Source organism: Panulirus ornatus, chromosome 41 (assembly GCF_036320965.1).
Source record: "Panulirus ornatus isolate Po-2019 chromosome 41, ASM3632096v1, whole genome shotgun sequence".
Classification (NCBI taxonomy): Eukaryota; Metazoa; Arthropoda; class Malacostraca; order Decapoda; family Palinuridae; genus Panulirus; species Panulirus ornatus.
This window is the reverse complement of record NC_092264.1, coordinates 20,498,954-20,523,654: the sequence shown is the minus strand read 5'-3', so window position 1 is coordinate 20,523,654 and position 24,701 is coordinate 20,498,954. Positions and strand designations below refer to the sequence as shown.

The following is a 24,701-nucleotide window of genomic DNA, read 5'->3' as shown; positions in this document are numbered from 1 at the left end:
GTTTCCTTGCGCTACCTCGCAAACGCGGGAGACAGCGACAAAGTATAAAAAAAAAAATATATATATATATATATGATCCATGGTGAGGTGCCTGAGGATTGGCGGAATGCTTGCATAGTGCCATTGTATAAAGGCAAAGGGGATAAGAGTGAGTGCTCAGATGACAGAGGTATAAGTTTGTTGAGTATTCTTGGTAAATTATATGGGAGGGTATTGATTGAGAGGGTGAAGGCATGTACAGAGCATCAGATTGGGGAAAAGCAGTGTGGTTTGAGAAGTGGTAGAGGATGTGTGGATCAGGTGTTTGCTTTGAAGAATGTATATGAGAAATACTTAGAAAAACAAATGGATTTGTATGTAGCATTTATGGATCTGGAGAAGGCATATGATAGAGTTGATAGAGATGTTCTGTGGAAGGTATTAAGAATATATGGTGTGGGAGGCAAGTTGTTAGAAGCAGTGAAAAGTTTTTATCGAGGATGTAAGGCATGTGTACGTGTAGGAAGAGAGGAAAGTGATTGGTTCTCAGTGAATGTAGGTTTGCGGCAGGGGTGTGTGATGTCTCCATGGTTGTTTAATTTGTTTATGGATGGGTTTGTTAGGAAGGTGAATGCAAGAGTTTTGGAAAGAGGGGCAAGTATGCAGTTTGTTGTGGATGAGAGAGCTTGGGAAGTGAGTCAGTTGTTGTTCACTGATGATACAGCACTAGTGGCTGATTCATGTAAGAAACTGCAGAAGCTGGTGACTGAGTTTGGTAAAGTGTGTGAAAGAAGAAAGTTAAGAGTAAATGTGAATAAGAGCAAGGATATTTATTAGGTACAGTAGAGTTGGGGGTCAAGTCAATATGTGGTGTGAGGTGGTTTGATCAAGTAGGTAATGTAAGGGTAAGAGAGATGTGTGGAAATAAAAAGAGTGTGGTTGAGAGAGCAGAAGAGGGTGTTTTTAAATGGTTTGGTCACATGGATAGAATGAGTGAGGAAAGATGACAAAGAGGATATATGTGCCAGAGGTGAAGGGAACGAGGAGAAGTGGGAGACCAAATTTTCGGTGGAAAGATGAAGTGAAAAAGATTTTGAGTGATCGGGGGCCTGAACATGCAGGAGGGTGAAAGACGTGCAAGGAATAGAGTGAATTGGAACGATGTAGTATACCGGGGTTGACGTGCTATCAATGGATTGAACCAGGGCATGTGAAGCATCTGGGGTAAGTTCTGTGGGGCCTGGATGTGGAAAGGGAGCTGTGGTTTCGGTGCATTATTACATGACAGCTAGAGACTGAGTGTGAATGAATGGGGCCTTTGGTATCCTTTCCTAGCACTACCTCGCACACATGAGGGGGGAGGGGTTGTTCTTCCATGTGTGGCGAGGTGGCGATGGGAACAAATAAAGGCAGACAGTATGAATTATGTACATGTGTATATATGTATATGTCTGTGTGGTGTATATATATGTGTGCATCGAGATGTATAGGTATGTATATTTGCGTGTGTGGACGTGTATGTATATATTTATGTGTATGTGGGGGGTCGGGCCATTCTTTCGTCTGTTTCCTTGCGCTACCTCGCTAACGCGGCAGACAGTGACAAAGCAAAATAAATAAATAATATGTTCGCTGATGATACAGCGTTGGTGGCTGATTCATGTGAAATAAACTGCAGAAGCTGGTGTGACTGAGTTTGGTAAAGTGTGTGAAAGAAGAAAGTTAAGAGTAATTGTGAATAAGAGCAAGGTTATTAGGTACATTAGGGTTGAGGGTCAAGTCAATCGGGAGGTAAGTTTGAATGGAGAAAAACTGGAGGAAGTGAAGTGTTTTAGATATCTGGGAGTGGATCTGGCAGCGGATGGAACCATGGAAACGGAAGTGGATCATAGGGTGGGGGAGGGGGCGAAAATCCTGGGAGCCTTGAAGAATGTGTGGAAGTCGAGAACATTATCTTGGAAAGCAAAAATGGGTATGTTTGAATAAATAGTGGTTCCAACAATGTTGTATGGTTGCGAGGCGTGGGGTATGGATAGAGTGGTGCGCAGGAGGATGGATGTGCTGGAAATGAGATGTTTGAGGACAATGTGTGGTGTGAGGTGGTTTGATCGAGTGAGTAACGTAAGGGTAAGAGAGATGTGTGGAAATAAAAAGAGCATGGTTGAGAGAGCAGAAGAGGGTGTTTTGAAGTGGTTTGGGCACATGGAGAGGATGAGTGAGGAAAGATTGACCAAGAGGATATATGTGTCGGAGGTGGAGGGAACAAGGAGAAGAGGGAGACCAAATTGGAGGTGGAAAGATGGAGTGAAAAAGATTTTGTGTGATCGGGGCCTGAACATGCAGGAGGGTGAAAGGAGGGCAAGGAATAGAGTGAATTGGATCGATGTGGTATACCGGGGTTGACGTGCTGTCAGTGGATTGAAGCAGGGCATGTGAAGCGTCTGGGGTAAACCATGGAAAGCTGTGTAGGTATGTATATTTGCGTGTGTGGACGTATGTATATATATGTGTATGGGAGGGGGTTGGGCCATTTCTTTCGTCTGTTTCCTTGCGCTACCTCGCAAACGCGGGAGACAGCGACAAAGTATAAAAAAAAAAAAATATATATATATGATCCATGGTGAGGTGCCTGAGGATTGGCGGAATGCTTGCATAGTGCCATTGTATAAAGGCAAAGGGGATAAGAGTGAGTGCTCAGATGACAGAGGTATAAGTTTGTTGAGTATTCTTGGTAAATTATATGGGAGGGTATTGATTGAGAGGGTGAAGGCATGTACAGAGCATCAGATTGGGGAAAAGCAGTGTGGTTTGAGAAGTGGTAGAGGATGTGTGGATCAGGTGTTTGCTTTGAAGAATGTATATGAGAAATACTTAGAAAAACAAATGGATTTGTATGTAGCATTTATGGATCTGGAGAAGGCATATGATAGAGTTGATAGAGATGTTCTGTGGAAGGTATTAAGAATATATGGTGTGGGAGGCAAGTTGTTAGAAGCAGTGAAAAGTTTTTATCGAGGATGTAAGGCATGTGTACGTGTAGGAAGAGAGGAAAGTGATTGGTTCTCAGTGAATGTAGGTTTGCGGCAGGGGTGTGTGATGTCTCCATGGTTGTTTAATTTGTTTATGGATGGGTTTGTTAGGAAGGTGAATGCAAGAGTTTTGGAAAGAGGGGCAAGTATGCAGTTTGTTGTGGATGAGAGAGCTTGGGAAGTGAGTCAGTTGTTGTTCACTGATGATACAGCACTAGTGGCTGATTCATGTAAGAAACTGCAGAAGCTGGTGACTGAGTTTGGTAAAGTGTGTGAAAGAAGAAAGTTAAGAGTAAATGTGAATAAGAGCAAGGATATTTATTAGGTACAGTAGAGTTGAGGGTCAAGTCAATATGTGGTGTGAGGTGGTTTGATCAAGTAGGTAATGTAAGGGTAAGAGAGATGTGTGGAAATAAAAAGAGTGTGGTTGAGAGAGCAGAAGAGGGTGTTTTTAAATGGTTTGGTCACATGGATAGAATGAGTGAGGAAAGATTGACAAAGAGGATATATGTGCCAGAGGTGAAGGGAACGAGGAGAAGTGGGAGACCAAATTTTCGGTGGAAAGATGAAGTGAAAAAGATTTTGAGTGATCGGGGCCTGAACATGCAGGAGGGTGAAAGACGTGCAAGGAATAGAGTGAATTGGAACGATGTAGTATACCGGGGTTGACGTGCTATCAATGGATTGAACCAGGGCATGTGAAGCATCTGGGGTAAGTTCTGTGGGGCCTGGATGTGGAAAGGGAGCTGTGGTTTCGGTGCATTATTACATGACAGCTAGAGACTGAGTGTGAATGAATGGGGCCTTTGGTATCCTTTCCTAGCACTACCTCGCACACATGAGGGGGGAGGGGGTTGTTCTTCCATGTGTGGCGAGGTGGCGATGGGAACAAATAAAGGCAGACAGTATGAATTATGTACATGTGTATATATGTATATGTCTGTGTGTGTATATATATGTGTGCATCGAGATGTATAGGTATGTATATTTGCGTGTGTGGACGTGTATGTATATATATATGTGTATGTGGGCGGGTCGGGCCATTCTTTCGTCTGTTTCCTTGCGCTACCTCGCTAACGCGGCAGACAGTGACAAAGCAAAATAAATAAATAATATGTTCGCTGATGATACAGCGTTGGTGGCTGATTCATGTGAAAAACTGCAGAAGCTGGTGACTGAGTTTGGTAAAGTGTGTGAAAGAAGAAAGTTAAGAGTAATTGTGAATAAGAGCAAGGTTATTAGGTACATTAGGGTTGAGGGTCAAGTCAATCGGGAGGTAAGTTTGAATGGAGAAAAACTGGAGGAAGTAAAGTGTTTTAGATATCTGGGAGTGGATCTGGCAGTGGATGGAACCATGGAAGCGGAAGTGAATCATTGGGTGGGGGAGGGTGCGAAAACCCTGGGAGCCCTGAAAAATGTTTGGAAGTCGAGAACATTATCTCGGAAAGCAAAAATGGGTATGTTTGAAGGAATAGTGGTTCCAACAATGTTGTATGGTTGCGAGGCGTGGGCTATGGAGAGAGTTGTGCGCAGGGGGGTGGACGTGCTGAAAGTGAGATGTTTGAGGACAATATGTGGTGTGAGGTAGTTTGATTGAGTAAGTAATGTAAGGGTAAGAGAGATGTGTGGAAATAAAAAGAGCGTGGTTGGGAGAGCAGAAGAGGGTGTTTTGAAATGGTTTGGGCACATGGAGAGAATGATTGAGGAAAGATTGACCAAGAGGATATATGTGTCAGAGGTGGAGGGAACGAGGAGAAGTGGGAGACCAAATTGGAGGTGGAAAGATGGGGTGAAAAAGATTTTGAATGATCGGGGCCTGAACATGCAGGAGGGTGAAAGGCGGGCAAGGAATAGAGTGAATTGGATCGATATGGTATACCGGGGTCGACATGCTGTCAATGGATTGAATCACGGCATGTAAAGCGTCTGGGGTAAGTTCTGTGGGGCCTGGATGTGGAAAGGGAGCTGTGGTTTCGCGCATTATTACATGACAGCTAGAGACTGACTGTGAACAAATGGTGCCTTTGTTGTCTTTTCTTAGCGCTACCTCGCACACATGAGGGCTGAGGGGGATGTTATTCCATGTGTGGCGAGGTGGCGATGGGAATAAGTAAAGGCAGACAGTATGAATTATGTACATGTGTATATATGTATATGTCTGTGTGTGTATATATATGTGTAAATTGAGATGTATAGGTATGTATATTTGAATGTGTGGACGTGTATGTATATACATGTGTATGGTGGTGGGTTGGGCCTTTTCTTTCGTCTGTTTCCTTGCGCGACCTCGCAAACACGGGAGACAGCGACAAAGCAAAATAAATAAAAAATAAATAATATGTATATATATATATATATATATATATATATATATATATATATATATATGTAGAGAGAGAGAGAGAGAGAGAGAGAGAGAGAGAGAGAGAGAGAGAGAGAGAGAATGACATGGCAAAAGGAAGTTAGCAAAAGGCAACTCTTCCTAGATTTAGTTTAAGATTTAACATCTCATGATTGAGGTTAGTTTGTGAAAGTCAGCTTTCATGACTGTTACATTAATGTATAATCAATTTGAGGCCATTAACTACTTGAGCCAAGAAAGAAGATAAAGATGAAGGTTTGAAAGAAAGTTGAGACATTAGGGAGGAAAATTAGGACATGCTTGTCAGCACACAAAGAGTTGAATAATATACAAAAGTTTGTTTGAGATTGGACATCATTGTGTTATGGACTCCATTAAGGGGTGAGATTTAACAAGGTCTATCAGGAAGAGAAAAGAAGAAACCAAAAGAGAACGAATATTTGGAGAAGTCATGGGAAATTGTTAAATACTGAGACGAGTTTAAAAAGAATTGAAGGGGAATCAGTTCAAGGAAATGAAGGGTGTCATGAGATGAGACAGAGAAAGAAGGTCATTAATTCAAGTTGAAGAAAAACTCAATGTAGTAGTTAGGATTCAGTAAGTACATCGTTAGAGGAAAAGGTGATTTAATTATAAAGCATATATGGTCTGTTCTACGTGTCATGGAGGCTTTTCAGTCAGAGGAAAAGACTACAACACTTACAGAATCTATTGTCAGTAGCAGACAGGAAGGTGCAAGAGCAAACTCAGGAAGAGGCACAGAGCATGAGGACTGACATAAAGGAACATAGACATAGGGTCATACAAACAGAGATACACAGGAAGGAACATAGACCTGGGGGTCATACAAAGAGATACACAGGAAGGAACATTGACCTGGGGGTCATACAAAGAGATACATAGGAAGGAACATAGACCTGGGGGCCATACAAAGAGATACACAGGAAGGAACATAGACCTGTGGGTCTTACAAAGGTTCACAGGAAGGAACATAGACCTGGGGTCACACAAACAGAGATACACAGGAAATTAAGTGAGGCTGCAGAAAGAATAATATGCACCGTTAGGCATGAAGCAATCAAAGAAATCTGTGGCTAAGTTGATGAAAAGTTTAGAAAATTACAGAGCATGCAGGACCAATGCTTGTTAGCTAAAAGAAAGATTTTAGAGGAAGTCAGTGAAGCAGAGGTTCACAGTTCAACTCTGAAGGTTGTAGCTGAAAAGTGGATGGCATAGAAATTAGAAAGATTAGGAAAGCAGGAAATTGGTAGATGTACATCACTGGTTTGGAAGATCATACACCAGATGAGAAAGAAAGAGGAGAGAAATTTATGCTTATTAAAAGAGTACTGGAGGGTATTGAATTTTGTTAAAGGAGACAAATTGATGGTTATAATCAGGAAGGAAGGGGGTGACCAATTATGGTTACATTGGACTTTTAGTCATTTATCCTGGTCATACTTAGGAAAGTTAAGAAGCTTAAAGATCAGTGGAAAGGCTTCTGTTGAATGTTTGTATCTGGACTGCCAGAAAGTTTCTGACACTGTATCACAGGAGAGGCTGAATAAAAAGCTGGATGACCAGGTAGGGAATATTCAAGAGATAGGGTCCCAGGTGTGTAAAACTCCTTCCTTTTACAGTAGAAATAGGTTATTATATATGAAGGTTCTGCTTGTTGAGGAATGGTTGTTACCCATTCACAAAGTGATGATACCCGTGCCCTCTAAAGGTATCAGATTATAGGAGCTGTAAAAACAGGCAAGCAGTATTTCAATAAAACTATTTAGGAAAACAAAGAATGCCACTTTGTCTTTTTTTTACATAAATAACTTTACCCATGGGACCCCTGGGATAAAAACAGCAGTATTGACTAAAGGATTTTAACATTCCAAATAATGAGAGAATTTTTTTTTAGAATTGTATGAAGAGTTGTATTGCTATTCCTCTTTCATTGAAGTGTTTTTTCTTTTACTTTTAATTTTGGAGGCTATGTTTTTATACATGAGACCCTAAGATTAAAAAGTATGTCACTCACAGAAACCTGCTCAATGTGTTGATGAATGTTCCTTGATTGAAAACTTTGAGGAAGAGGAGTCCTCTTTCCAACAGTTTTAGTTTTAACTGGTTAGTTAAGTTGTAAATTGAAAATATTTGATAATACACATGGATAATATCTTTGCAAACCTTTTTAGTTGAATTTACTTAATTACAAATAAACAGTCAAGATATTGTGTTTTGTGGTTGCAGTCATAACTGGAAGTGGGGAGACAAGTGGTTATTCAGTAGCTAGAAACTTTGAAGCTCTGATTTGTAATGACAGAAAAGATGATTCAGCCTTTACCCAGTTAGCTTAAGTTAACAGACATCTGTTTGGTGGCTCCTACCTTCTGTTCTTAAGTACTAATCTCATAGTAGACTTTCAGGTTCAATTGACTTAACATCATTCATTTTCTGATGATAACCTTGTTGGAAGCAATACTTTACTGACTATTATCTCAAAGAATAGAATTGGAATAAAATACTAACTAATGTTTGCAAAGGTATCAGCAAAGCAGCAGATTAACAAATTAAACAACATAAAATGCAGTGCACTTGTCAACCCTGTTGAATAAGTTGAAATATTTTCCAATGGAAGATCTTCTGGGACCAGATGCAAGAAAATAATGTCTCTGAAAAGCAGCATAAGATTAATATTTTCAAGGAAGCATATTTATATTTGTAAATGAACATAATTGCCACTAGTTTAATGTATGTCAGACGAGGTATAAATTTAACATTAAGTACTTATTTTCCACTTGTATGAATAAGTTCTCAAGGCAACCTCATTGTTGTCACTAGTCTGATCTGGACCCAGTCACTGCCTGGCGCACGGAGGGGTAGGAGGGAGCGCAGGGACATCGCTGCAAATGGCCCTAATGAAAATGGTGACTATTTCAGACTAGGTGCAGACAGTGGTGATAGAGACTATGCAAACTTACCTCCACTTAACGTGTCATACCATTCTGACATGACATATGATAATCCCTCAGATTCCATCTTAGTTTCCACACAAAATTCTGATCCCCGAATAGCAGAGAGTGGCATGAACATCAGTGTTGGAAACTGTCACAGTACTTATTCTCCTGACTATTTCTTGAATAAGCTTTGCAGTCAGAGGGAGCAAGACAATGAATTTTCTTACTTAGATGGGAACACTGGGTGCTCTGAACCTGATGCTGATAACAGTGATTATATGACAACCTCTTTTATCCTTAAGGATGGGGAAGTTCCATACCATGATCCCACTTGCACTGTTGCTGACTGTCAGAGACCAAGTTGCCTCATACCAGACTATTCAGATGACACAACCATACCTTATCATTCATTAACCTCACATGACCAATCTGACCAAGAGACTGAATGCACCACTCAGTCCCGTTATCATTCTCGACACTACAAACGACATCGGCACCAATCGAAGAGAGATATGGGTTCCTTGATTGCCCCACAACAAGCCCCCTCCTCATTCCGGGATGTCCAGGAAGCTCCTCCCACAACTGAGGGAGTGCCAGATACTCAAAGAAGGGAGAAACGCCCTCTCTCAGGCTCTGATGTTCTGCGAATGTCTCCAAGGTAGTTTTTTGACTAAGTTCTTGATTGGTTACATAAGGGGGAAACTTTTCTTGCCTGGATGGTTTTATTGAATGAATAGTATTTGTTTACAAAGATATTTGAAGGTGATTTATGCCACTTCTGTGATTTAACTGTGTCATATTAGTGTAATTATTTTTTTCCCATGATGATATTGGTGCAATTTTCATTTTGGCATGAATCTTTGGCATACTATCACCACAGCACAAAGTTGACCTTCAGTGATGAGTAAAGAAATGAATGTTCTCAAAGGTGTTTGATAATACATTAGAAGTACACAGATTTTTCAATTCTATGTGTGTATCTTTGAGACATTCAGTCTTTTTGCAATAACTTTATTGTTGTGGTTAATTCTATGATAAAGTCATGTCACCAAATGTTGTTATAGGAGTTTTTTCAAGTAACAAGGCTATTGTAGAATTTGCATTGCAAATTTATTGCAGATTCATTTTGTTTTGCATATTATCTCTAAAAGAGCTTGTATGAAATGAAAGCATTTTTACCTTTGCCATATATAGTTTGGCATATCATAATTTTCTCATGTCAGGTCATTATGAATAGGTTTAACACTTCATTTGTTCCTCAGCCTGGTGTACAAAATATAATAATAACCAAATGTTTTGATTCTTTTTAATTTACAATAGTAGATGAAATGAGAACAATTTAGCAGAATATTTGTTCATGCTACAATAGGTAATGTTGGCTTTGTATAGTACAATGTTTTACTGCATATACTGTAGCTTTGATTATAATATACTTACCTTGTTCATAGCGTGCAGAATGATGATATTAATGTAGAATATTACTTTGGCAGTGTATGTGGCAGGTTGTCACATTTAGGTACGTGAATGTTTCTCCATAATAGGATGTAGCTCGACTGACCCTCTAGCGACTGTGTTCGTAAATGATGGATTGTTGTGATATCTTTTCTGATTCTATATGTTGTAGATGTTTTAAATGTCATTCATTCTCTTGCAAAATATGAATTTAACCTACATAGTCCTAGATTTTGTTTCTCTGTGATGCTATTAAGAACTGATGCTTCCTGAAAATAGGAAGAAGTTAGCCTGAATCACAGTTTATTTTCCAGTGATTAGGTATCGTCATGTAACATTATTTTGTATGAGGCATATATATATTTTTTCAATTTAGGCCTAGAATAGAAAAAAATGTTTTCTGTATAATGGTTTTCCAGTATACTTTTTTTTATTCTTTTGATTCTATAACTCGCAATTTTACTTTAATTTCTTATCTGTTCAGAAGCATATTTTTAACGAGTCTTTTTTCAATTTTGGTTTGTTCTTGACAGTTTGTCATTCACGAACACAGAACTCATTGCCCCACCTTGTCTGAGACTCTGGGGCTTTTGGAATCCCTGCCCCTTGCCCAATCCTACATTAGTATTGCTCCTGCTACCTAACTTATACTTTGTATACCTTGCTCTCGACAGGAGCCTATTGCAGTATATTGATGAAGAGTTGCGAATGAGGTATGATCTCCCAAATATTACCAGTTTAACGTACTAACTGTTGTGGTTTTCTGTATATGCCTAACATTGTAGCTGGAACTGCCTCATTTCTTGGCTTTGCAAAGTTTAAGCAAAAATTTTAGTAGTAGTTCTTTAGTTATGCATGATACCATTGTAGTTGTAGCATGCCTTTTTGTTATTAACATTTCAACAGCCCTTAAGAAAAAAATGCCCCACTCTAATTGAAAAATATTTTGTGTTGCAGCATCAAATACCTGAAGGTTTTATTTTGTTGATATGATTTAGAAAGCACCCATTGTGCCTATAAAATTTTGAATGTTTTCCTTGTTAGTGTTCTTGAAGTATACTTGAAAATGACTCATAGTTTTGAGAATTTAGGGTGAGCTTAGTGTGTCTTCTCCAGCATTGCATTATCCATTTACCAATAATTGAAGAGCTCCAGCTCAACTGGTTCAGGAGTATTGCAGGAGTATTGTAAAAAAGCATTATGCCCTAAAGAAGACTCAGTTCCTGACACATTGGGATTGAACATTTTGTACTATTTTTGTTTAATTTTGGTTGGAAATTTCAGCTTTTGACTTGCCTCTTAGAAATATTGTTCCATTTCTGTAGAGTATGACAGTCACAATGCTTCAGACAAAGGCTTTTGTGGTATAATGAATCTTTTTAGATAGAGATAGTAATACCCTGCCATCAGGTAGATGTGTAAATCTATTATCATGCTCTTGATTGCCACAACTACAGTTCTGATGAGTGTTCTACATTTTTTTCTTGTAGATACCATTGTACATGATTAATTGCCTTTAGATAGAGCTCTTTAAGCATCTGAGAAAGAGCACTTTGGTCACCTTTAGCCAGAACTCTTTAAGCATCTGAGAAAGAGCACATATTAAATGAGGATTAAGCACACCTTTACATGAACAAAATGAGGCATTTCTTGGAGGATTCTCCCCAATGACCATCATTGAACATATGAGGACAATGGATGTTTTTATACATAGACTCGATAATCACACACACATAACACTGCCTACCATGTAGGCAAAGATGAGGGAACCTGATAACAAACAGCCTTCAGATTTCTAAGTTATCCTGATGATCCTGACAGAGAACGGTTTTCAAGAGTAACCAGAGGCCATGGCAAGAGTTAGGGCAAAAAGATAAAAAGGATGATAAGAAGCACTGGTTTATGAAAAGGATGTCTGAAATAACTGACTAGTGCTATACAAAGTATTGAGAGGCTACTTGATGGCATAGAAAGCTCAGGAGACAGGGACATACAAGAGATTAAAACCTTCCCTGTGTATTGTGAAAATATGTCTTTAATTAAGCAGTGGTGTTGGCAGCAGCATGGGGAACCAGATGTTCACAGAATATTCTTCATTGGACTAATCCCCCAGAGACACCATAGATAACAGGAGGGAGGTATATATGTAGGAGCCCCAGCAGGAGTGTTTGGCAAATAAATGTTAATTGGATTATTTGTAAGCCATGGGTCATTTCCTCATCCTTTTGGTTGGAGGTTTCTAACTGATTGTGAGGCTTAATGTAACATGGTAGCCTAAGTACAGTTGGTGTGAAGCTGGTTTGTCTTAGAAAAGAGTCTAATCTTTTTTTATAAAAAAGATTTTGATGGTCAGTACTGTGGCTTATTTCTTAAGAGACTACGTGCTGCTTCAAGGTTCTTAGAAGAGCATGGGTTTAGTTATCCTCGGATTTCTCACTTCTGCAGCTTGATCTCTGGAAGAATAACCTGTCTGATTTCAAACAAATCCATACAGAGTTCAGATTGCTAGTCTCAGTCTTCTTTGAGGATAATGTCAGGGTCCTTAATGTTGTCATTGCTGCCCTTGATGGAAGCAAAGGCTTTTCTTCAGCCTTCCAAATGGATTTTTTTCCCTTTGAAGAAGGTCATTTTTTTTTTATATATGTTCCAGAGCCAAGGAATAAAGAAATCTCCTCTCATAAAAGAAGATAAGACTTTACCTTTGCAATTTTTCAAGTTACGTATGTGAATGAAATTTCAAAAATGCTCAGTACATAAAGGAAGGACAACATTTCCTTTTTTTTTTTTTTTTCTAATATTGAATAGTGTTTCCCCAGGCTTTGCCAAATCTCATGAGATTTAGAGACATTTAACCTACCTGTTGTTAAATTCATCATCCTTCCTTCATATGATATGACAGTTTCCTCAAGCTGTCTGTAGACATTTATGCATGTAGTAAACCTATCCCTGGGGATAGGGGAGAAAGAATACTTCCCACGTATTCCCTGCGTGTCGTAGAAAGCGACTAAAAGGGAAGGGAGCGGGGGGCTGGAAATCCTCCCCTCTCATTTTTTTTTTCAATTTTCCAAAAGAAGGAACAGAGAAGGGGGCCAGGTGAGGATATTCCCTCAAAGGCCCAGTCCTCTGTTCTTAACGCTACCTCGCTAATGCGGGCAATGGCGAATAGCATGAAAGAAAAAGAAAGAAAGTAAACCTGTTCTTTCTTGATGGAACATTTTATGAATTAAAGTAGTGCTCACTGGGAGAGTCTTTAATCATGCCTTTAAACAGCTTACAGTTCCATACAAAGAGGTTTTTATGCAACTCTTGATTTCTTAGGAACAATGCAGATGACAGGCTGTGGCTTCTCCACTTAAGGGATAGCATTTCTCATCCCTCTGTGACTCTTGATCCCCATGAGGCTTTTAGAAGATTCTTGGCTCTAGATCTTTTAGAACTATCAGTATAAACAAAAATGTTTTTAATCCTTTGAAGGGAAGTGCAGGAAGGAGACAGTGAGCATGGAGCTTCGTTTTTCCTAATCTTTTTATTATTATACTCAATCGCTGTTTCCTGCTGTCAGCGAGGTAGCCCAGGAAGCAGATGAAGAATGGCCCATCCACTCATAAAAACATATATATATATATATATATATATATATATATATATATATATATATATATATACCTAAATATTCCCTGGGGATAGGGGAGAAAGAATACTTCCCACGTATTCCCTGCGTGTCGTAGAAGGCGACTAAAAGGGAAGGGAGCGGGGGGCTGGAAATCCTCCCCTCTCGTTTTTTTTTTTTTGTTTTTTTTTAATTTTCCAAAAGAAGGAACAGAGAAGAGGGCCAGGTGAGGATATTCCCTCAAAGGCCCAGTCCTCTGTTCTTAACGCTACCTCGCTATCGCGGGAAATAGCGAATAGTATGAAAAAAAAAAAAATATACCTAAACGCCCATACATGCATATTTTTTTTTTTTTTTATACTTTGTCGCTGTCTCCTGCGTTTGCGAGGTAGCGCAAGGAAACAGACGAAAGAAATGGCCCAACCCCCCCCCCATACACATGTATATACATACGTCCACACACGCAAATATACATACCTACACAGCTTTCCATGGTTTACCCCAGATGCTTCACATGCCTTGATTCATTCCACTGACAGCACGTCAACCCCGGTATACCACATCGCTCCAATTCACTCTATTCCTTGCCCTCCTTTCACCCTCCTGCATGTTCAGGCCCCGATCACACAAAATCTTTTTCACTCCATCTTTCCACCTCCAATTTGGTCTCCCTCTTCTCCTCGTTCCCTCCACCTCCGACACATATATCCTCTTGGTCAATCTTTCCTCACTCATTCTCTCCATGTGCCCAAACCACTTCAAAACACCCTCTTCTGCTCTCTCAACCACGCTCTTTTTATTTCCACACATCTCTCTTACCCTTACGTTACTCACTCGATCAAACCACATCACACCACACATTGTCCTCAAACATCTCATTTCCAGCACATCCATCCTCCTGCGCACAACTCTATCCATAGCCCTCGCCTCGCAACCATACAACATTGTTGGAACCACTATTCCTTCAAACATACCCATTTTTGCTTTCCGAGATAATGTTCTCGACTTCCACACATTCTTCAAAGCCCCCAGAATTTTCGCCCCCTCCCCCACCCTATGATCCACTTCCGCTTCCATGGTTCCATCCGCTGCCAGATCCACTCCCAGATATCTAAAACACTTCACTTTCTCCAGTTTTTCTCCATTCAAACTCACCTCCCAATTGACTTGACCCTCAACCCTACTGTACCTAATAACCTTGCTCTTATTCACATTTACTCTTAACTTTCTTCTTCCACACACTTTACAAAACTCAGTCACCAGCTTCTGCAGTTTCTCACATGAATCAGCCACCAGCTCTGTATCATCAGCGAACAACAACTGACTCACTTCCCAAGCTCTCTCATCCCCAACAGACTTCATACTTGCCCCTCTTTCCAAAACTCTTGCATTTACCTCCCTAACAACCCCATCCATAAACAAATTAAACAACCATGGAGACATCACACACCCCTGCCGCAAACCTACATTCACTGAGAACCAATCACTTTCCTCTCTTCCTACACGTACACATGCCTTACATCCTCGATAAAAACTTTTCACTGCTTCTAACAACTTTCCTCCCACACCATATATTCTTAATACCTTCCACAGAGCATCTCTATCAACTCTATCATATGCCTTCTCCAGATCCATAAATGCTACATACAAATCCATTTGCTTTTCTAAGTATTTCTCACATACATTCTTCAAAGCAAACACCTGATCCACACATCCTCTACCACTTCTGAAACCACACTGCTCTTCCCCAATCTGATGCTCTGTACATGCCTTCACCCTCTCAATCAATACCCTCCCATATAATTTACCAGGAATACTCAACAAACTTATACCTCTGTAATTTGAGCACTCACTCTTATCCCCTTTGCCTTTGTACAATGGCACTATGCACGCATTCCGCCAATCCTCAGGCACCTCACCATGAGTCATACATACATTAAATAACCTTACCAACCAGTCAACAATACAGTCACCCCCTTTTTTAATAAATTCCACTGCAATACCATCCAAACCTGCTGCCTTGCCGGCTTTCATCTTCCGCAAAGCTTTCACTACCTCTTCTCTGTTTACCAAATCATTTTCCCTAACCCTCTCACTTTGCACACCACCTCGACCAAAACACCCTATATCTGCCACTCTATCATCAAACACATTCAACAAACCTTCAAAATACTCACTCCATCTCCTTCTCACATCACCACTACTTGTTATCACCTCCCCATTTGCGCCCTTCACTGAAGTTCCCATTTGCTCCCTTGTCTTACGCACTTTATTTACCTCCTTCCAGAACATCTTTTTATTCTCCCTAAAATTTAATGATACTCTCTCACCTCAACTCTCATTTGCATATATACATACAAATACATATCAACATATACATACATATACACAGACATATACATATTTACGCATGAATATATTCATACTTTGCTTGCCTTCACCCATTCCTATCGCTACCCTTCCACACAGGACATAGTGTTTCTACCCCCCGCTTCAGTGAGGTAGCACCGGGAAAACAGACAAAAAAGGCCACGTTCGTTCACCCTCAGTCTCTACCTATCATATGTAATGCACCGAAACCACACCTCCTTTTTTACATCCAGGCCCCACAGATCTTTCCATGGTTTATTCAAGATGCTTCATATGCCCTGATTCAGTCCATTGACAGCACATCAACCCCAGTACACCACATTGTTCCAATTCACTGTATCCCTTGCATGCCTCTACCCTCATGTATGATCTAGCCCTGATCACTCAAAATCTTTTTCACTCCATCCTTCCACCTCCAATTTGGTCTCCCGCTTCTTCTTGTTCCCTTCACCTCTGACACATATATCCTCTTTGTTAATCTTTCCACACTCATTCTCTCCATATGTCCAACCATTTCAACACACCCTCTTCTGCTCTCTCAACCACACTCTTTATTTCCACATCTCTCTTCCCTTTCATTACATCCATTACTTACTCGATCAGACCACCTCACACCTCAAAAATTTCATTTCCAACACATCCACCCTCATCCAGACAACCGTATCTATAGCCCATGCCTCGCATCAATATAACATTGTTGGAACTACTATTCCTTCAAACATACCCTTTTTTGTTCTCTGAGATGATGTTCTTTCCTTCCACACATTCTTCATCGCTCCCAGAACCTTTGCCCCCACCCTCACCCAGTGACTTGCTTCCACTTCCATGGTTCTATCCACTGCTAAGTCCACTCCCAGATATCTAAAACACTTCACTTCCAATTTTTTTCCAATCAAACTTGCATCCTAATTAACTTGTCCCTCAACCCTGCTGAACCTAATATCCTTGCTCTTATTCACATTTACTCTTAACTTTCTCCTTTCACACACTTTTCCAAATTCAGTCACCAGCCTCTGCGGTTTCTCACCTGAATCAGCCACAAGTGTTGTATCATCAGCGAACAAGTGATTCACTTCCCAGTCCATCTCATCCGCAACAGACTGTATACTTTCCCCTCTCTCTGAAACTCTTGCATTTACCTCCCTAACCACGCCTTCTATGAGCAAATTAAACAACCATGGAGACATCGCACATCCCTGCCACAAACCTGCATTCACTGGGAACCAATCACTCTCCTCCCTACTTACTTTTAACATGCCTTACATCCTTGGTGAAAACTTTTCACTTCATCTAGCAACTAACCTCCCTCACCATATACTCTTAAAACCTTCCAGAAAGCATCTCTATCAACCCTATCATATGCCTTCTCCAGATCCATAAGTGCTACATATAAATCCATCTGTTTTTCTAAGTATTTCTCACATACAATCTTCAAAGCAAACACTGATCCACATATCCTCTACCACTTCTGAAACCACACACTCTCCCCCAATCTGATGCTCTGTACACACTGCTCTTCCCCAGTCTGAGATGTTCTGTACATGCCTTCACCCTTTCAATCAATACCGTTCCATATAAATATCCAGGAATACTTGACAAACTTATGCCTTTGTATTTGAACACTCACCTTTATGCATGCATTCCGCTAATCTTCAGGCACTTCGCCATGAACCTTACATACATTGAATATCCTTTCCAACCAGTCAACAACACAGTCACCCCCTTTTTTCAATAAATTCCACTGCAATACCATCCAAACCCACTGCCTTGCCAGCATTCATGTTCCGCAAAGCTTTCACTACCTCTTCTTTCTTTACCAAATAATTTTCCCTAACCCTCTCACTTTGTACACCAGCTCAACTAAAACACCCTATATCTGTCACTCTGTCATCAAACACATTTAACAAACCTTCCAAAACTCACTCCAACTCCTTTTCACTTAATCACTATCTGTTATTACCTGCCCACTTGCCCCTTCTCTGATGTTCCCATTTGTTCTCTTGTCTTACGCATGTTATTTACCTCCTTCCAGAACATCTTTTTATTCTCCCTAAAATTTAATGATACTCTTTCACCCCAACTCTCATATGCCCTCTCTTTCACCTCTTGCACCTTTCTCATTACCCTTTGCCACTTTCTTGTATTCTAGAAGGCCACACTCCTGTAAGAAGATAAAGCTATGGTACATCTAAGCCCAACTCTGCTAAAGGCAAAGATGCCCCTTTCAAGGCGGTTCCTGTGTGGTCATCAAGCTTGGTCTTCAGGTAGTTTTCCCCTAAAATGGTTCATTTTCAGTTCGAGTCATCTCCAGAACTTTCTAGAACTTTAAAAGTTCGAAACAGGTATATTTGATTTTAAATTATGTCTAGGATGGGCTTGAAAATCTCATCCAAGGAAAATTTTAGAGAGATAAGCAAAGTTTTCAAAGAGCTTGCAGTGGGATCAAACAGGAAAGAATGAAGATCTAGCTTTTCTAAACACACACAGAAGCACAAATTTGAGCTAACCATCTAACTGATCATCCACCAGACCTTACAGTTGAACAACTGAACAGTCATCCAAGACTTAAAGGATGCCCATTGGCAGAATGAGAGTTTTTGGCTTTCAGAATAATCACAGACCTGAGATTTCGAGGTAATGCCCTTTAGTTTATGCATAGCCATTTTTTTGTACATTTCCAGATTTAGCATCCTCCAAAACAATGATTTTGGTGTACCTTGACAATTTTCTGGTGTTATTAGCTGTAAAGGGAGGAGTGTGCCAGACAAGGGCTTCACGTCCTGAACATTCAAACAACAGATTTTATCATCAATTTTGATATGTCCTGTTTATTTCCTGTTCGTAACCTTACATGGCTAGGAATAGAGTAAAACACTTAGACTGGCTTTCTTTGTTTCCTCAAAGACAAAGCTCAGGACTGTTCTAGTGCTGCAAGTTGTCTTGCAGTCCCTGAGGTTGGTTTCTTACATGAAATGGAATCACCTGTGGGGAAGTTTAGCAACTTGATATGGCAAGGCTCCAGGCCATAATAATAAGGTTACATTATGGATAAATGAATTCTTTCTTGAAGCATGCAGTTAATTTCCAAAAGTATTTCCTGGGAACTTTCTTGAATCTTTAGTTTTGTGGACTGACATAAAGAATCTCCTCAACCCATGCCTTGGAGACCTCCAGCAACTTCCCTGGTGATTTGGATAGACACATTGAATTAAGGATGGTTTTTGTATCCTTTGGAGGGTCATGTAGGTGAGGGCCCTTAAATGGGAGGACAGAGATCCTGTCATATCAACATAAAGGAGCTGTTGGTCCTATGGTTTTTCAGTCTTCAGAATGTTATAAGGTCAGGATGCAGAATTTTAGTTCTGATGGACAATAATTTGGCTGTTCCATGCCTGGTGAGCAAGGCCCTCTATGAGTGTGTGTAAAAGATTCTCTGCCCGGCTGTGTCCAAAAGCCCTTTTTTTTTTTTTAAGTCTGTTATGTCCAGGGAGTGTGGAGATATCTATTGAGACAGTGTCAATAGAAGTGACGATAGGGAAGGAGGCTTTTATCCCTTTAAGTCATACACACATGTGCTACATTTGAGACCAGACTCCTACATGCGTATGAGATACAAGCTAATGTTTCCTGCTGTTTTAAATCTCTCAGAATGGCCATGAGTCTTATATAAGTACCTTATTTCGATAGTAGTAATAATTCATCCTTAGAAATATCACTGTTCTTAACCTACAAACACCACAGTAGAAGGCCTCCTGTTGGAGTGCCCCATCAGGCAGCTTCAAGATTGATACATATGCATGTAGTAGCCACATACTTAAATGCGCAGTGACATAGAAAGAAGTAAGATGCAGTTATGATGCAAAGTAGTAATATGGAGGGGAATATGATGCTCATGCATAGAGTTTTATTCGAGCCCTTTGAGGACTATAACATGGTGGAAGTAGGCTCTGAAGCAAACTGACAAACTTTTATACCACTGTTGGGATTGCAGTTGATCAGGAATTTTTTTTTCATCTTTATTGATGTTTAAAGTCTTTTCACATTATGATTTTTTAAAGAAACCTTAGGTGTGGGTATTCAAAAATAGAACCAGCTTAAACCTGAGAGGGTTAATTGGATCCTCTCCATAGGAGTGGTACCTCAAATAGATCCTTATGCCACCAGAACCAATTTCTTACTTTCACCTTACTTTTCTCCAATTTTTGACAAAGGGGCACTTGCACATGTCCTCTGTCCTTGTTATTGGGACCAGAGTTATCTTTTTCCTCTGATCATCCTCTGGGAAATATTTTTAAACTAGCTGGGTTGAGAATGATGCTGGTAGCCCCCAGGATTGGTGCCAAAGACACATTCAGACATGCCATATTCTTTGGTTGAAACCATCTCACCTTTTTAGAAGGACCTCTGTCTTAGATTCCTGGATTTTGAAGTTTGTTTCCATTTTCTGAAACATTCCCTCCTCGGCTCGAAGACAGGACTAATCTATCTGGAAACCATTTTACTCTTCCTGGAAAACTGTCTTGGAGGTGATTGAAGTCTTAAGTTGAGGCTGTTTTCTAGCCTTTATCATGAAGTCCTTTGTCTTTGTTCATCTCTTGCCTTTCATATGATGCCCTGCATTAAGGTTCTTCTTCTTCTTCTTCTTCTTCTTCTTCTTTTTTTTTTTTTTGTCGCTGTCTCCCGCATTTGCGAGGTAGCACAAGGAAACAGACGAAAGAAATGGCCCAACCCACCCCCATACACATGTATATACATACACGTCCACACACGCAAATATACATACCTACACAGCTTTCCATGGTTTACCGCAGACGCTTCACATGCCCTGATTCAATCCACTGACAGCACGTCAACCCCGGTATACCACATCGATCCAGTTCACTCTATTCCTTGCCCTCCTTTCACCCTCCTGCATGTTCAGTCCCCTGATCACACAAAATCTTTTTCACTCCATCTTTCCACCTCCAATTTGGTCTCCCACTTCTCCTCGTTCCCTCCACCTCCGACACATATATCCTCTTGGTCAATCTTTCCTCACTCATTCTCTCCATGTGCCGAAACCATTTCAAAATACCCTCTTCTGCTCTCTCAACCACGCTCTTTTTATTTCCACACATCTCTCTTACCCTTATGTTACTTACTCGATCAAACCACCTCACACCACACATTGTCCTCAAACATCTCATTTCCAGCACATCCATCCTCTTGCGCACAACTCTATCCATAGCCCACGCCTTGTAACCATACAACATTGTTGGAACCACTATTCCTTCAAACATACCCATTTTTGCTTTCCGAGATAATGTTCTTGACTTCCACACATTCTTCAAGGCTCCCAGGATTTTCGCCCCCTCCCCCACCCTATGATCCACTTCCGCTTCCATGGTTCCATCCACTGCCAGATCCACTCCCAGATATCTAAAACACTTTACTTCCTCCAGTTTTTCTCCATTCAAACTTACCTCCCAATTGACTTGACCCTCAACCCTACTGTACCTAATAACCTTGCTCTTATTCACATTTACTCTTAACTTTCTTCTTTCACACACTTTACCAAACTCAGTCACCAGCTTCTGCAGTTTCTCACATGAATCAGCCACCAGCGCTGTATCATCAGCGAACAACAACTGACTCACTTCCCAAGCTCTCTCATCCACAACAGACTCCATACTTGCCCCTCTTTCCAAAACTCTTGCATTCACCTCCCTAAAAACCTTTAGTCTTTATTATCAAGTCTTATATTAAGATTCTTCTCTAGCTTTTATCATGAAATCCTGTGTTAGGTTCTCGTAACTTTATCAGTAAGTCCTGTGTTAAGGTTCTCCTCTAGCTTTTATCATGAAGTTCTGTGTTAAGGTTCTTCTCTAGCCTTTATCATGAAATCCTGTGTTAAAGTTCTCTTCTCGCCTTTATCATGAAGTCCTGTATTCAGGATTTTCTCTATTCTTTATCATGAAGTCCTGTAGTAAGGTTTTTCTCTAGCCTTTATCATGAAGTCCTATATTAAGATTCTTCTCCTGAAGCTTTATCATGAAGCTCTCTTAAGATCGTAGTTTTTCTCTGGCCTTCAGCATGAAGCCTCATATTAAGAGATCTTAAGCTTTTATCATGCCAAGTTGTATGTTTGGAGCTCTTCTCTAGCCTTTATCATGAAACCGCATATTACAATTTCCTCTATGGCCTTTATGTTAGTTCTTCTTTGATCTTTATCATGAACCCTTATGTTAGGATTTCTGTGCTATCATCATGAAGGTCTTTATGTTAGTTCTTCTCCTATAGCCTTTAACATGAAGCTTATTTTACAAGTTCTGTGGGCCTTATGTTGGGAGCTCTTCACTTGAAACAGTATGTTAGAAACTCTTCTTTAGTCTTTTTCATGAAGCACTTTGTTTAGAGCTCTTCTCTAGCCTTTGTCATGAAGCCCTATTCTAGGAGTTCCTCTCTAACCGTTATCATGAAGCCCAGTGCTAGGAGTTCTCCTGCCTTTACTATGAAGCCCTGTGTTCAGGGGTTTTCTCTCTTGTCTTTATCAAGAAGCCCTATGTTCAGAGATCTTCTTAAGCATCTATCATGAAGCACAGTATTTTGACCTTTTCTCTTGACTTTATCAACACTTTGTTAGGGGCTTTGCTCAAGCCTTTGTCATTGAAGAACTATGTTAAGAACTTTTTTGTAGCCTTTATCATTGAACAAAGACTTGCTAGAGTGTCATTTTGGGAGATTTTTCCACACACTGGAAATTTACCACAGTAATTTCTTTACCATTGGTACAGTGCACATAGATGGACATTCTCACTACACAGTCATGTAAATTTCTATTCAAACGTGCGAGAATTCCATCCACATTTTAGAAGAGCATGATCAGGCATGAATTTTAGTCAGACATGTTGTCTTTGTTCAGAGCTTCATATGGGTGTTTACCGTACTTCACGCAATTTTGAATTCTAAAGTCTTCATCTTTTTCCATCAGAGCATCCATAAAGTAAAATGTTGTTACATGGAGATGGAAGTTTACAGTGCAGAAGCTTGTTAAGGCCTGTTGATATGAAGGCACAGTACAAGACCTGAACGCCACAAACTGGGAACACTTGTGAACTTATGGTGTCCTAGCTCCTCTTTTCCTGTATTATTAATCTTCTGGGAGAAGAGGAATATGTTTTGGAAGGAGGTAAATAATGTCCAAAAGACAATAGAGCAAATTGGAAGATCGGTGAAAGGGCCAAAGGAAGAAGTGATAACAGGAAGTGATGGAGTGAGAAGAGGGAGCGAGTATTTTGAAGGATTGTTGAATGTGTTTGATGATAGAGTGGCAGATGTAGGGTGTTTTGGTCGGGGTGGTGTGGGAAGTGAGATAGTCAGGGAGATTGGTTTGGTTAAGAAAGAAGATGTAGTGAAAACCTTGTAGAAGGTGAAATCTGGCAAGGCGGAGGGAGTGGATGGTATTGCAGTGGAATTTGTTAAGAAGGGTGGGTAACTGTGTTGTTGATTGGTAGGTAAGGATATTCAGTATATGTATGGATCAAGGTGAAGTGCCTGAGGATTGGTGTAATGCATTGGTGTAATGCATGTATAGTGCCATTGTATAAAGGCAAAGTGGATAAAGGTGAGTGCTCAAACTACAGAGGCATAAGTTTGTTCAGTATTCTTGGAGAATTGTATGAGAGGGTATTGATTGAGGGGGTTAAGGCTTGTGCAGAGCATCAGATTGGGGAAGAGCAGTGTGGTTTCAGAAGTGTTAGAGGATGTGTGGATCTGGTGTTTGCTTTAAAGAATGTGTGTGAGAAATACTTACAAAAACAGATGGATTTGTATGTGGCATTTATGGATCTGGAGAAGGCATATGATAGAGATGATGGAGTTGCTTTATTGAAGTAATAATTATGGTGTTGGAGGTAATCTGCTAGAAGCAGCGAGAAGTTTTAGTCGGGTGTAAGGCATGTGTATGAGTAGGAAGAGAGGAGAGTAATTGGTTCCCAATGAAGGTCGATCTCTAGGAAGGGTATGTGATATCACCATGGTTGTTTACTTTGTTTATGGTTGGGGGTGGCTAGGGAAGTAGATGCAAGAGTTTTGGAGAGAGGGGCAAGTGTGCAGTCTGTTGGGGATGAAAGGGACTGAGAAGTGAGTCAGTTGTTTGCTTATGATACAGAACTTATGGCTGATTCAAGTGAAAAACTGCAGAAGTTGGTGACTAAGTTTGGAAAAGTGTGTGAAAGGAGAAGGTTAAGAGTAAATGTAAATAAGAGCAAGGTTATTAAGTTCACCAGGGTTGAGGGACAAGTTAGTTGGGATGTAAGTTTGAATGGAGAAAATTTGGAGGAAGTGAAGTGTTTTAGATATCTATGAGATTGGACTTGGTTGTGAACGGAACCATGGAAACGGAAGTGAATCATAGATTGGGGGAAAGTGTGAAGGTTCTGGGAATGATGAAGAATGTGTGGGAAAGGAGAACATTGTCTTGGTGAGCAAAAATGGGTATGTTTGAAGGAATAGTACTTGGTGAGCAAAAATGGGTATGTTTGAAGGAATAGTACTTTCAGCAATGCTCTGTAGTTGCAAGGCATGGACTATAAATAGGGTATTATGGAGGAGGGTGGATGTGTTGGAAATGAAACATTTGAGGACAATATATGATGTGAGATGGTTTGATCAAGTAAGCAGTGAAAGGATAAGAGAGTTGTATGGTAATGAAAAGAGTGTGGTTGAGAGAGCAGAAGAGGGTGTGTTGAAATGGCTTTGACATATGGAGAGAATGAGTGAGGAAAGGTTGACAGGGAGGATATATGTATCAGAGATGGAGGGAACAAGAAGTGGGAGACCAGTTGGAAGTGGAGGGATGGGATGAAAAAGATTTTGTGTGATTGGGACCTGAACATGCAGGAGCATGAAAGGTGTGTGAAAAATAGAGTGAATTAGAAGGGTTGGTATACTGGGGTTGACATGCC

General features: G+C 40.3%; 1 protein-coding gene across 1 annotated transcript in view; it reads left to right on the top strand.

Annotated features, from left to right (window-relative positions):
- The window catches only part of hppy (MAP4K3-like protein hppy), a 566,945-nt gene that overhangs the window by 219,438 nt on the left and 322,806 nt on the right, over nucleotides 1-24,701 (top strand). The window contains exons 11-12 of the mRNA XM_071686180.1: nucleotides 8,209-8,982; nucleotides 10,451-10,489. Of these exons, the coding sequence (XP_071542281.1) occupies nucleotides 8,209-8,982; nucleotides 10,451-10,489 (813 nt within the window). The remainder of the gene's footprint in view (nucleotides 1-8,208; nucleotides 8,983-10,450; nucleotides 10,490-24,701) is intronic.